The following is a 15,443-nucleotide window of genomic DNA, read 5'->3' as shown; positions in this document are numbered from 1 at the left end:
CTTGAGCTTTACATGGCCTAGTAAGTGTATTTCTGAATTTCTTTTATTCTTTCTTTGAATAGTGTTTTCTTAAATTATTGCTACAGATAATTATACAGATGTGACATTCACACAGTTTTTTTTTTAATTTCAAATAACAGATATTTTAAATTGTGAAATGTAAAAAAAAAAATTGGCTTCTTTCTTAAACTCAATTGGATATAACTTATATCATGTGAATTATTTTGCTGGTGTTTCTAATAAGCCTAATGATCCCCACAGGATTATTAGTCTTATTTTCTCGTAAAAAGTCCAAACACTGTAATAGTGATTATCAAATTGTATTATATGAAAAATTATATTTGTAGCCTAATGCAATGATAATTACTCAACTCATTTATAGGACTTTGAATCTGTTATTCAGCATGTTTAAACGGAAGCCCAGAAATCTCTTTGAGAAATGCTACTCTAGAAAGTACATCCTGCCAATCTGTAATAAAATAGAGAGAAAATTGTATAGGAAATTATTTATTGCATTTATGTTTTTTTAAGCACTGTGAACAAACTGAAAACTTTATTAAAGGCAAAAAGTTAATATTTGTGAAATGTTAAAGATATATAACTTTGACAATATTTTTCATCTTACCAGTATTTAACTCCCATATCTTTGCTTACTATGAAGGTTAGCAATTAATATGTACAGTTGTTCATATTTGCTATGTTAAAATTAACTAAAAATGATTTTTTTATAATAGTTACTGGACTATGAGATTCTATTGCACAGTAAGTGATTCTTAAGGAGTATCACACTTTCCATTATTAATAACCAAAATATTTCCTTTCTCACACACCAGGGCTCACCAGGAGAACGTGGATCAGCAGGTACAGCTGGCCCAATTGGTTTGCCAGGGCGTCCAGGACCCCAGGGTCCTCCTGGTCCAGCTGGAGAAAAAGGTGCTCCTGTAAGTAATTTCAAGGAGAAATACATTATACCGCCACCCTGCACAAGTTATTACTTTTTATTCAAGGATATTAGCTCTTCATACTCCACTGCATTCTCTCTGCATATGTGTCTGGCATATAAACACATCTCTTTTTCTATTTATAATAGGGAAAATTTCAAATTCAATTAAATGAGATGACATTTTTCCACACTTTATAAAACCCTAATACCTGCAAGGGAGTTGAATATTATTAATGTAAAAGGTCTCTGATTTTGCTCCTTTTAAAAAATAAAGTTGGAGTTTTGATTAAAACTATGCCTTACTGCTGTATATTAGAAAAGAGTGCACTTTTCATTCCTCTTATAATACAACTTCATTTCCAATCACTTCCATAGTCTGCAAATGAAACCCATAAAAAGTGGTTTCCCGTCTCATGTAATTTGAAGTTCGTTCTACTGTAAGTGAGATGAGAAACATGAAACCAATTATTTCATCTTATATTTATTGAATTTTTAAATTTAAATGATTATAAGTGCTATTCCATTCATTAGGTTTATGTTTCTTAGTCAAGATTTCTTCCTCATTTTTGGGCCAGCTTTTGGCTCAATCATGATCATTTTTAAAAGGAAAGGATGTTCATTCTTCAAGAGTAAAACACAAACTCATTTAGTTAATATACATAAAAATCACTGACCACAGCATACAAAAGTCTGAGTTTAATGCTCTTATATGCATATAATCTAGCATAAGCCTATAATTTTTGAAATACTTTTTTATCACTAAGACTTTATTTTTGGCAGGTTGATTCATTGTCTGGATTCATTGTCTGTGCATGTTTTGTCATCACTGTGATATTATTAAAGTGTTTCCAAATTAAAATGATTGTTTTCTGTTATTCATTTCCTTGCAGAATTATTTAGACTAATAGAGTGAGGTCATGCCACTGTGGATAGTATTTTTGGGTAACAGAAAAAGCATCTTTAATTACTTGGAACTTTTTAAAAAACAATATATTTCCAGCTTAGTAAACCTGTGGAAATTTAGGTATTTTCTGAGATGTTTGTAAACAATGAAAAATTATTCACTGTCTTCCTCTTACAAGTTATGTATTTTTCTGCTATCCTCAGAATCATTTTTCTATAAAACATTTATAGTATACTGTGCACTGGGTGGAAAGAGATAAAAAGATACAAATTTGAGTCCTTTCATAGAAGTTTATTTAAAAATCCAGGGCATCTGTATCTTGGCACAACACAATAAAGAATGCATGTAATGGAAAAGGATATATGTTGCTTTTTATACAAATCAATAGTCTACAAACATGAGAAGTCAAGAATCTCTTGACTGGGCCTCCCTGGTGGCGCAGTGGTTGAGCGCTGGGTTGCAAAGCTGCCCGCAGCCTCTGCAGCACCAGTTCAATCCCCGGCCGCTGGGTGAGGGTCCCACTTGGTTCACAGACCTCTCCTGCCATGCCCGCTGCTCCCATCAGCAGTGTATTTCATCACTCTGCCTGTTCTACTCTCCACTCTGGCTCTGGTGAATTCTCTCACCCTCCTGCACTTCTGACTGTACCCGGGGCTTGCATAAATAAATCTTAAAAAAAAAAAAAAATCTTATGAAGATAATAAATTAAGGCTGGGTTTTAAAGTGGTTAAATACCTTGACTTTATGAAGAAAAAATCAAATTAATGACATGCATAGAAAAAACTGAAAATGATAGCAAGAAACTAGCTTTTTGTGGATTACTGAATTCTGAGAGCTGTTAGAGCAAGTTTTCCTTGGGATTGATAATATTCTGACTAGCAAGAGAGAAGGAACACTCTGCTTACCTATCCTCTCTCAATTATTCCTGCCACCCACAAAAGTTTCAATGTATTCATTCTATTGTCCTTTTATTCAGCAAATAGTTATTGAGAATAAATGGTGTACATTGTCTTGGGTAGTATTTTTAAAGAAGGTGTCTATACAAGAATAGTAGCATAAAATAGATACTAAAGAAGAGGGGAATAAACATAGATCTGAGACAGGCAGGAGGTTATTTCAGTAGTTCAGATGAAGACTACCAGTATTTTGGAATAAGGTGTTAGAGGTGGAAATAAAATGAAGTGTATACACATATATATATATATTTTTTCCTAAGAGACAAAACAGATGAAACTTAAGTCATTGTAAATGAGTAGGGGTGTGAGGGAAAAAGGAGTAAAAAGGTATAATGCATATGCAGGGACTAATATTTGTAGAATCCATTGTTTGTGTTAACAGGAATAAAGGTGGAAGCTCTGAGTGCTATCAAGAATGCACTTTGTGCGAAACTGATGAAATCTTGAGCATTAGGAAATTATTTGAAACTCTGGATGGATTTGTTTTTATGGAAATAGAATTAATTTTCAAAATAGAATATGGGAAAATCCACAAAACATTTTGTTAAAAATAGAGAAAGCCTATTATAAAGTTGGGCATATAAGCAAATGCATTTTATGACTTTTTAAAAATTTTTATTTATGTTTTAATTTTTTAGATCATTGTTCATTTTGAAACAATATTTGCTCCTCCCACCCCAGGTTTAGTCCTCATAGAGTTTCCTTCACCAATGCACCTGTGCACTATCACCTCAGTCCCCTGTGCTACTCCCTCCCTCCCTCTGATCCGTCTCCCACCTCCCCTCCTGCAGGATGTCTCTGGTTTATAAATGTCTGTTTTTGCTTTGTTGTGTTTTGTATTGTTACTAGGTTGATTTTTTTTTTACCACTAATGTCTTATTTGGTACATTTTATGTCATTTAAAGCCTATTTTCCACTGTCCAACTATTCACTAGCACCAATGAAGACAAGTAAGAGCTCAGAAAGTTTTCATAGAGATCAAGCATCTGATTTATCCATATAAATACTTGATTAGAAAATGTGTGTTTGAAAAAAAACATTTTAAGTTGGGTCATTTCATGAACCATAGCCTGAGATTCATAAACTGTTAACAAGAATAGCCTGTTGCAGCATGAAAAAATATAGTGAATATTTTGTGCCCTCATTTGGTTACTAGAAAATATCTTTTTCTTAGGGGTATAAAACAATGTCCTTACTGAATAGGAAATTAGAGTAGGAATGACTATTGTCACTGTACTTAAAAATTGCAACAAAGAGCTAATTTACAAGTTTCTTACAACAAAGTAATGATCTGCTGGATTTTTGATACAGGGTGAAAAAGGGCCCCAAGGCCCCGCTGGGAGAGATGGAATCCAGGGCCCTGTGGGTCTTCCAGGGCCAGCTGGGCCTGCTGGCTCTCCTGGAGAAGATGGAGACAAGGTCAGTGTTCTTAATTCATGTTATTATATTCTGTGAAAAAATAATTTTTCTCAAGAATCCTAGATTCAATCATTTTAAAGCTGAAAAGCCAAATGAAAGGATATAGCTTTCAGGTCCTCCCTGGTGGGGTAAAGGGTTAAGTCACTGCTCTATAAAGCTATCTGCAGCCTGCAGCATGAGTTCGTTCCTCAACCAGAGAGCTACCCACATGGCACAGCAGACCTCTCCTGACTCACCTGCTGCTCCCCTCTTCAGTGTATTTCAGTGAATCCACCAGTTCTGTTTCCCGCTCTGTCTCTGGTGAATCCTCTCACCCCCCACACCTCTGGCCTGTACCCCAGTTCTTTTATGCATAAATAATGTTTTCAATGTTTCCTATATCTATTATATTCTCAAAAATTGTTTTAAGCAAACTAGCATTTTTATTCTCCAAAGTAATAAGACATTTTTTAAATGTGTTTCTGAAATAAATATAAAATGTATGTAATTAATTGCTTGTATATGTATAGCCCTTTCTCTTGGCTATTGCTGGGTAAGATTAAGAATGAGCTGCATCCATATTTGATGATCTTTTTCTCTGTCTTACTAGCATATAAAGTAAAGATTTGACGTTCTTGGTTCTGCCTATTAGCTGGGTTGTGGTATTTGAATTTTGTATATTTTCTTCTATGAGTAAGTGCTATAATGAAATCCGTGACCTTGCACTCTGATAATGTACATCATTTTAGCATTTGGAAACTAGGGGAAAAAGTAATTGTTGATGAATAGAAGTGCTATTGTTGTATAAATCAATGTATTTCCACTGTCAGTTTATTTTGATATTTCAGATAAAATTGATTTATTAATTAAAAACCCAATTGCAGCATTCCTTAAAGATGACTTATATTCAACTAAAAAATGGTAAGCAGTGGGAATCTAAGCTTTTAAAATATAATCAGTTATATGAAAGGCTCGCAGGAGATTATTTTAAAGTTACACTTGTTTACTAATGAGAACATAGTGATGACAATGTAATGCAGCTATGGCTTAATGGAGATAAACTTTAACTCAATATTTCAAATACAGGGTGAAATTGGTGAACCAGGACAAAAAGGCAGCAAGGGTGACAAAGGAGAAAATGTGAGTTTTCTATATTTTACTGACAAGGCATTATTCTTGTAACTACTTTTCTTAATAACCATGGATATTTCTTTATAATATCACTTACCTATCTGAAGATTCTAACCTCTGTATTACCTCTCTGGGAACTCTTCAATTTGGAACTCAGTTAAATTCTAATAAAACTGTTTTCAAAGTTATGTGTTAACTTATGCAAAAATGCCTAAAACCTTCAGACTGAGGCTAGCGCACCAGCTGTTTCACCCTCGATTGTTTTTGCATCATTAGTTCAAAATTCCACATGGTATAAAAGACAAATGATACCTAGTGTTGTTGTGGAAAGAATTTTGACCTGTTAGAAAGAGTCCCAGGTATCCCTAGAGTCCATGAGCCTCCCTTTCAAAACATTTGCCTCAAGCACCGTCCCAATATGCAGCATTTATAGCAAAGACATATAGTCCAATCATTGCGCTTTCTTTAGTGCCTGGGCCGGTGCTTGATCTTATCTATGTAAAAAAAAAATACATTAAGAAAAAATATCTATGCATTCATACTCATGATGGCTATTGAAATCTGTTGCTCATAATAAGAAATTTTGATATACTAAGTATAACACCGAGTTTTCATGTGCTCATATATGAATAACATTTTTAATTTTCATATCACTACTTTTTGGCTGTCTAGAATCCTCAGATCCTAAAATTAACTTAAAAGATAATGTATAGACAAATTTTCATGAGCTCTTACCACTCATATTTATCTCTTTAAAGAAAACTAATATTTCGGAAATTTTTAAATGGAAAACTTCATCCTGATTAACATTAGCATAGAAACTTATTTTTAAATATTCCTTGCATTACCAATGAGAGTGCTTTCAATAACTGCCAATTTAAAGTTGATTGCAAATATCAGTTTCAAACAGTAAAATAAAGAACAGTTGACTGCACTAAATGCAAAATATTTTTTTCCAGCAAAGATGCTTAATAGATTTTGATCAGCCAAATGTTCTGTGTTATAGAGCTGAGCCTTTTCTCGTGTCAGTTTCAAAATTACTGATTTTTATCTCCTTGCAGGGTCCTCCTGGCCCCCCAGGTCTTCAAGGACCAGTTGGTGCCCCTGGAATTGCTGTAAGTATTCCTCTTCAGCAAATCTAAATTCTTATAGTTCCCTTATTCCATTTATGAGCCATCAGAAAACAAGTTAATTTTTCATGGTGATAAGTTTGTTTGTATGCTTAACATTGAATCAAATTTAAATGATCTAAAACAGCTTGCAGATCCTCTCTTTAAAAATGAAAAACATTGTGACTTCATTTGAAAATGGGTAATAACCAGTTGAGAAATACTTAATTTGCAGTAAATGCTGAACATCATTTTTACCTTGTTAGACAGCTTTTACTTCATTTGGTAAACATGAGGAAATAAAGGACAGTCGTATTTCAAAAACAATGTAAACAAAGCAATCAGGTTTGTGACACGATGGAAATTTAGTCAAAATTTTCCTTGGTTGACTTTGTAAATAGACCTGCTTTATTTGAATATATATATATATATATATATATATATAAATACAAGCTTCAAATTCATGATTTTCTGATTTGTGATCATTTGTGTTGCTTTTCTGTAGGGAGGTGATGGTGAACCAGGTCCCAGAGGTCAACAAGGGATGTTTGGCCAAAAAGGTGATGAGGGTGCGAGAGGTTTCCCGGGACCTCCTGGCCCCATAGGTCTTCAGGTAAGACTCTCTGCATTGTGCACATCATTCTACCTGCTTGCTACACCAAGCTTTCTGGTGGATGTAAAACAAACCAGCTTTCCTTTTCCTGTGCAGGAAATTGGGTACAGTGTTCTATTAATTATGCCACACTGGCAGTGTCAGAAGTAGTTAGATTAACTGTACTTAAAGGTAGGCATGGTGTGATAAAAATACCTGAAGAGGTAGGATACTGTATTTGTGTATCATATAGCATATGGTACACCAATGCTACCTGAATAACAAAAATATTAAAAACATGAATTTGTAGGAAAGTAAAGAGAAGCTGAATTTATATAAATTCAGTTTTTACCTTTATTTTTATAAGTTATAAACTATTGATTTTCACTATTATATAGCTCCTGTACTTAATAATACATTGTAATCAGTAAAATTAATATATTATAGTCATTATTGTTATAACACTGGATGTCTGCTGGTGGATATGTTTTCTGTTCTTATTTAAATGCCAAAATATTTCTTTAACATGGAAAATACAAAAACTTCATTTTAATATTTGTGTTTAACTGTTTTATATTTATTATATAATAATGAATACGCAATCATAAGTACTGTGTCAATATGTGTGCTAAGCACATATTTGATAACAACAAGACATTAAAAATTATATAGCTAATGGATACACTACCACTCACTCTCTGCTTTTTCATTTAACTGATTAGTCAGAATCCTATAAGGATGTAATTTAGGAATTTCATTCTTATGATTAAAGAAGATACCTCACAGATTATATTTATAAAATATTAAATAACATACTACCTTCATTTCCACTATGTAAGAAATGTGCTCTTTGATGAGGATGACTCAAGAAATCATTCATTTAAAAATGATTATATTTTCCCACAGCTACCTCTTTAAATCAGGAATCAAAAAGATGGTAATGTAATTAACATGTTCACAATTGCATCTCCATCCTTTAATTAAGTCTTCGTGGCAGACTAGATATTAGCAATTATAATAGACATAAATAATAATAATCTAGTATTCTGGTTCAGTGACTTGAGTTTTCAATTTGATATTTACTGTTTGACTCCATAAAAAAGAGACATATGTAATGGGAGTTCTTGGGCTAAATTCATTTTTTGATTCATCACTTAAGTGGCATGTGATTTTAAACTGACAGACCTTAAAACAGAACCTCTTCTTGCATAAATTACTCCCTAGGAGAAAGTTAGGACATTTGAAAGCTGATTAACGCTGGAGTGGCATTTAACATGTTTAGTTCCTTGCGACAAGAGAATTTGACTCATTATATCTCCATTATTTTTAATAAGAAGAACATTCTGTCTTAATCAACTCAAACTATTATCAAACTTCATCAAAAAGAAATATTTCTGTCTTTTCTATTGGGAGCTTCCTATTAATCTAATATTAGGAAGAATCATATGCATATAAAAAGATGACAATGCAGAGCTGGATTTGCTATATATATAAAAAAAAAGAAAACTATGAATATTTATGTTTCATTCATTTTGGGGATCAAAAATGAGATCCACCCTATATTAAAGGAAGTGCAAACCAGGACAAACGGTAAGGAATATGATTGTTGATTTATATGTAGCATATAAGAATTATGTTTAAGTTAAATTCATGTCATGTTAAGTCATCTTAAATTCATGACCATTTAAAAATGGGACTAAAATGAAATGTTTATTTCATCTGTGTTAAATTTTACATATATAAGAATTTAGATACATGTGTTCCATCAAAAACTAGAATCTCTGAAGTTGTGGACCTTGAAATCTAAGCTTTTCTTGTTGATTTATTTTCTAAGAATTTATTAGTTCCTCATTTAATCAAAATTTTATTAAAATCATTTTGTTGTGTCTCTGCTAGCTGCCAGAGATAAAATTTGACACCTAAAAAAAATTTGACACTGCTCCAAAGTAGCTCATGATTTTAAGTATATCATTCAAACATGTGCAAAGTATTATGATATACAAAAGGAAATATAAACAATTTTGCATGAGGGAACTAGTTAGGAAAGTCAAGAAGTAGTCAAATGATTTTACAGAAATATATAGCCTAGTAAAATTTGAATGCAACTTGTTTAGTGAGTTTATTCTGTAACACAGAATCTCTCCTAAAGCAATTGCACTGCAATTGAATAAAACAGAAATGCAGTTGACAAAATAAAAATTCAGAACATATTTCTAACTCTGGAAATGTATTAGAATACTTATTTTCAAAGAATTTTGTCAAAATGGTACCTAACTATAAAAGCCTCACCTGGGTAGTGTGTTCTAAAATAATTTGAGGTAATATTCTTCAGAAAATCTTTGCAAAAGCAGCCCTATGGGCTACTCACAAAAGATGGAGTGAATGACAAGGTGTTCTAAATTCCCAGATCAAATTATATATTTTAGCTGTTATAATTAAAATCAAACAGTATAATATTATAAAAATCATATTTGTAAATATAGATAGAAGATTTTATCACATATAGTCAACTCCTGTATTGTAATTATTTTTGCAAATGTTAGTTTCTGAATGTTAATTTCCATGTCCTTGTTTGTCTTTATATTTAGCTTTTGGTTTTATATTAGAAGTTTCTTCTTAAATACATGAGTCACTTTTATTTTTTTCCTATTATGTTTTTTTAGGGTCTGCCTGGCCCACCTGGTGAAAAGGGTGAAAATGGAGATGTGGGTCCTATGGTAAGTTCCTGGGGTTTCGTGTTTAATGGATAGTGTGCATTTCCACATTACCAATATTTTTTTAAGGTTGTATAATATGAACTAATCCTAAAGTATAATATAAACTAATCCTAAAGACTATTACATTTTAGACTGTTGTTTACTATTTCCCCCACTTAACCTACATCTGCCACCATTAAAGTCTTTCATCATCCTGCATCTCTATCTGTTCTCTTTTTCACTTTGGAATAATGTTATAGAAATGCACAACATTCATTGGTTTATATTATGTCATGTATTTTTTATTTCTTTGTGTACATGTTAATGGGTTGTGTATAAACTGTCATGCTACAATTATTCATTAGTCTTTAGCCCTGGAATTTAATTTAGAATGGGTATAGATAGATAATAGCTTTCCAAGATTTGGATAATTAGCAGATATTAAATGTCTTAAAAACTGATTGTTTAATGAAACAAAATTTTAATTCAATAAGGAATTCTGTCTTTATAAGAATGCTGTGGCATAATTAGTTGCTTTTATCGATTTGGGTTTCTTCTCCAAGTGTATGTCAAATAGCTCAACTGAAAAATTTGAAATTCATGTGTTTATTAAGCACTACCTTAGGTAAAGAAACAATTGGCCAAGGTAATTGAAATCTGTAATGAAATGTAGTGAATACATTTCCTATATGAGCCTTCCTTTCAATAAACATTACCCTCAATATTTACTCTCTTAAGAATGTATGTTTCAATATTTTTACACTTCATTGTTTGATTTTTACATCTTTAAATAATAAATAATTGTTATTATAATGAACTTAAAAATAGGGAACATAATCAGCACCACTGATTCAAATAACTGAATAATACTTCAATAATTCTCTCCAGCATTAGACACATAGCAAGCTCCCATATAGATATTATGGCTTTCGTTCCCTGACTCATTAATACTTTCTCCTTAACCTATAGTTAGGGAGACAGTTAATAGTAAATAAACTTTTCAGTAATGGTATCAGAATAATCCTGACTTTAAAAAAATGACTAATACCCTAATATTCACTACACAATAATTGTGTCATGACCTTGGAGTAAGGAGTCCAGGCCATGCCTATTTTATAAAAAGGTGCCCAAACATAATTTTTATACACAATCAGAAAAAGAAATTCTGTTTTAGGAAGAAAGATAACTAACTAGTTAATCTTATTTCAATTCTAGTATGTAAAGCATAAAAATTGATACAAACTCAAAAATACAATGAAAAATGTTTTTATAGGATTAATTAGTAAGATTAAAACCTACTGAAACACAATTCCTTGTTCCAACTTTCTATTCCCTTTATACTACAGCATTCCAGTATAGTCTAGCATAAAATATTTCTAAATGTATAATGATTTATTGTACCAGATATTAGCAATAGAATTTTCTGATTTTTTATGAAATTGTTTTTCTTGAGTCCTAGTTTTCCCATAGCTTTATATAGAGTCATTTGCTAACATGATCTGTCAAAAATTACTTTTAACTTTAATATACTTCCCTGATTATGATTTCACAGGCTGAAATGTCTTTTAGCTTTCATAATCATAAAACAAAAATATTAAGGAATGGGGCCTCCCCTGGTGGCGCAGACGGTTGAGCGCTACACTGTGAAGCTGTCTGCAGCCTCTGCAGTGCCGGTTCGAACCCAGCCAGCCGGCGAGGGTACCACATGGTGCAGCAGACCTCTCCTGTCTAGCCCGCTGCTCCCCTCAGCTGTGTATTTAATCAATCTGCCTGTTCTGTTCCCCGCTCAGTCTCTGGTGAATCCTCTCATCCTCCCGCGCATCTGGCCTATACCATCGTTCCTGTGTAAAATGAATAAATAAATCTTAAAAAAAAATAAGGAATGCATTTGACAGCCAATAGGCATATGAGAAAATGTTCAACATCACTTATAATCAGGGAAATGCAAATCAAAACTACAATGAGATACCATCTTACACCAGTGAGAATGGCACATATTAAAAACACTAGCAACAACAAATGTTGGCGAGGATGTGGAGAAAAAGGAGTTCTCCTGCACCTAGTGGGAGTGCAAACTGGTCCAACCACTATGGACAACTATGTGGAGAGTCCTCAATCTGCTGAAAATGGAACTTCCATATGATCCAGCAATTCCACTCCTAAGTATCTACCCAAAGGACACAGAAACATTAATTCAAAAGGGCACCTGCACCCCTATGTTTATAGCAGCACTATTTACAATAGCTAAGCTATGGAAACAACCCAAATGCCCAAAAATAGATGACTGGATCAAGAAGATGTGGTACATATACACAGTGGAAAATTACTCAGCAATCAAAAAGATAAACTCATGCCATTTGCAGCAACATAGATGGAGCTGGAAGGGATCATGCTCAGCGAAATAAGCCAGAAAGAAAAAGAAAAATACCAGATGGTCTCACTCATAGCAGGAATTTAGAAAACCTATATAAGGGAGCAGGAAAAAGACTAATTATATTAAAGTAAAAATAAAAATCAACAAGCAGCTATAAACCAGAGACATACTACGTGAGGTGGGGGAGAGAGGGAGAAGGATCAGAACAAGGGTGGTGGGAATTGTATGGGGACTATAACCAAGATGAAAATGCATACATTGTGCAAAAATGAAAAATGACATAAAAAATATATAAAATAAAATTTAAAAAAATGCATTTGAACTTGTTCCTCATAAATCTTAATATTCATCTCTTACAGGGTCCACCAGGCCCACCAGGCCCAAGAGGCCCTCAAGGTCCCAATGGAGCTGATGTAAGAACTGTGAAATGAATATTTTTATTTTATGCAGTGTTGGTATTTAATGGCACATGATGACTAAGATACAATGGAGATAATAACACCATTAATTAATGTTAGCAGTGGAAAGCAAATCAAGGATCATGTACTTTATTTTATTGGAAAAGAAACATGTTTTAAGGGAAGTAGTTACAACACATATAAAATAGGTATAGGTACACATTCAATATATATTCACTGATAAGTGAGAAATATTTTCCATATTATAATAAATAGCACTTTCAGTTCAATATATTAAAACTTTACCTTGCATGTAATAACTGGCCAATGAATAATTGCTGAATTGCTTCATTTTTTTTTCTCTCTGACAATATTGAGAGATAATTTGTAATTGGCTTTGATTATATTAGTCTAAGTCTAGACTCCTAACACTCTTTATGTGTGAATCTATCACAGTGGCTTTTATCTAAAAGGTTAGTCTATAAAATATGGTAGAGTAACATGTGCACTATAATTAGTGTGCCTTTTACTATACAAAATGTTTCCTCTCAATTTCATAAAGATGATTTCCCCAAAACGAAAATCTTGACTACTCTTCTAATATTATGGAATCTTGAGATATAATGCCATGTTTATCTTATAGTTATCACTAGCGAGTTTATCAGCTTTTTTTCTGACTTCACCTTTACATAATGGACAAGTCAGTTATTTTTGTCTTTATTGATCTTTGTTTGCTTGTTTTTCATTCTGGGCTAGACCCAGATAGAATAGAAGCAAACTAGAAGCAGATGAACTAAAATAACCTTTAGGTTTTAATTCCCTTATATAATGTAAATGCTAAGTGATGACAGTTTTTTTCATAGATTGCGTGATTCTTAATCAGTCACTTTTTGTTACACCACAAAAGTCTACAAAATCACCCTCTAAAAGTGACCTAGTGGGCAGAGAGATTGAAATTATGTTGAGAGAATCAACTGTCATGACTGGACTTGGAAAAATTCATGCTTTCCCTTCAAATTTCTGACAAATTTGAATATCAAAGTAATCTAATAACTTTTTAAATTAAATTTTTGGCTGCCCAGTAAATTTGACAATTCAGTAAAAGGCATCATTTTGTCCTATCCTTCACATGACTTAGAATATTCTTGTTCATATTTATTTCTTTGAGAATAACAAGATACATACTTAAGAATGCATTATTTCATTACAAGAATATGGATCAATTGTAATCCTTTTCCTACACTGCAGGGACCCCAAGGACCCCCAGGATCTGTTGGTTCAGTTGGTGGTGTTGGAGATAAGGTAAGGAATGTAGATCTATAGTTTAGAATAGCAAGAATTGAGGAATTTGATAATAGCTAATATTTTAAGTGCTTTTAACAATACAGTCTTTTAAGAAGAGCTATGAATCATAGCTCATTCTCTGTCCATAAAATAAAATGCTTTTGTGATATCTTGCTTTTGATTGCTAGGTATTGTGCTGATTGATGCACATGAATGATTTCTTTTTTTTTTTTTTTTTTTTTAAAGATATATTTATTTATTCATACATGCACTGGGTACAGTCAGAAGCGCGGGAGGGTGAGAGAATTCACCAGAGCCAGAGCGGGGAGCAGAACAGGCAGAAGGAGCGAAGTACACTGCTGAGGGGAGCAGCGGGCGGCAGGAGAGGTCTGCGCGCCATGTGGGACCCTCCTCCTGTGGCCTGGGAGCAGCCGGGGATCGAACCGGCGCCGCAGAGGCTGCGGGCAGCTTCGCAACCCAGCGCTCAACCGCTGCGCCACCAGGGGAGGCCCATGAATGATTTCTTTTAATCAATATACCTACCTACTGATAATAGCATTATTACTCAAATTTTTAAGCTGAGAAAGCAGAAGTTTTCAGTAAATTCTTCAGTGTTTTGTATTAGAATATGACTAAGTCAGGATTCGTGTCAATGCCTCTACAGCTGACTAGTCTAAGTGTCTGTAATGACTTTCATTATTGAAAGGAGTAAAAGATTTGTAGATGCAGTGACTTAAAAGAGAAAAGAGAATCATTAAAATTACAAAAGAATTAATCATTTATTTTATTATATTTTGAATTATATTTTCATTATTAATACTATGACCTGTCTTTGACACTTTTCAAAATCGTTGGCATGTGCCATAACATCTGAGTTCAAAATTGCTTTCTTTTCTCATAAACATGACTCACTTAAAATATCCGCTCTTCTTTTTATAAAAATGTCAAAATGAGTTTCTGATTTCTTATTTATGCATTCATGCTCATTTTTAAACTAGGATTTTCAAGAAGAGCATTGATAATTGCTACATTTAAAAACAAATTGTAGAACTGAGGCTCCAGAGGGGTGGGTTTGAATTGAATGCAGTGTGGGAAGAGAGCCCAATGGACCTCAGTAGAGGTGCCAACTCCATCGGTGCCAACATTTTTTTAAGGATTTATTTATTTATGCGTTAAAGAACTGGGGTGTAAGCCAGAGGTGCAGGGAGTGAGAGGACTCAACAGAGACAGAGTGGGGAGCAGAACAGGCAGATTTACTGAAATACACTGCTGAGGGGAACAGGGGAGAGATAGAAGAGGTGTGCTATGCCATGTGGGTCAGCTCTCTGGCCAGGGATCTAACTCAGGCTGTAAAGTGGTGATAGCGCTGAGACTTAACCCCTGCACCACCAAGGAGGTCCCAATGCCAACTTTAAATTGGTAGTTAGTGTCGTCTGGTAACATACTTCTAAAGAGCTGAGAACCTGTACATCTGGATCATGTACAGTGTGAACCCACATTATATCAATAAAAAAACTAATACAAAAATTGGGCCTCCCTGGTGGTGCAAGGGGTTAAATCTCAGCACTGTGAAGCTATCTGCAGCCACTGAAGCAAGAGGCTTGATCCCTGCCCAGGGAGCTAACCCACATGGAGCAGCAGACCGGTTGCTCCTGTCT

General features: G+C 33.6%; 1 protein-coding gene across 2 annotated transcripts in view; it reads left to right on the top strand.

The window, feature by feature from the left end:
- COL11A1 (collagen type XI alpha 1 chain) overlaps nucleotides 1–15,443 on the top strand; it is a 196,445-nt gene that overhangs the window by 137,124 nt on the left and 43,878 nt on the right. For both annotated transcript variants that reach the window (XM_037498135.2, XM_037498134.1), the window contains exons 42-49: nucleotides 834–941; nucleotides 4,115–4,222; nucleotides 5,288–5,341; nucleotides 6,394–6,447; nucleotides 6,947–7,054; nucleotides 9,697–9,750; nucleotides 12,463–12,516; nucleotides 13,750–13,803. In XM_037498135.2, the coding sequence (XP_037354032.1) occupies nucleotides 834–941; nucleotides 4,115–4,222; nucleotides 5,288–5,341; nucleotides 6,394–6,447; nucleotides 6,947–7,054; nucleotides 9,697–9,750; nucleotides 12,463–12,516; nucleotides 13,750–13,803 (594 nt within the window). The remainder of the gene's footprint in view (nucleotides 1–833; nucleotides 942–4,114; nucleotides 4,223–5,287; nucleotides 5,342–6,393; nucleotides 6,448–6,946; nucleotides 7,055–9,696; nucleotides 9,751–12,462; nucleotides 12,517–13,749; nucleotides 13,804–15,443) is intronic.

Source organism: Talpa occidentalis, unplaced genomic scaffold, assembly GCF_014898055.3.
Source record: "Talpa occidentalis isolate TD23 unplaced genomic scaffold, MPIMG_talOcc4v2.1 talOcc4.9, whole genome shotgun sequence".
Lineage (NCBI taxonomy): Eukaryota > Metazoa > Chordata > Mammalia > Eulipotyphla > Talpidae > Talpa > Talpa occidentalis.
This window is presented reverse-complemented; position numbering and strand designations above follow the sequence as displayed.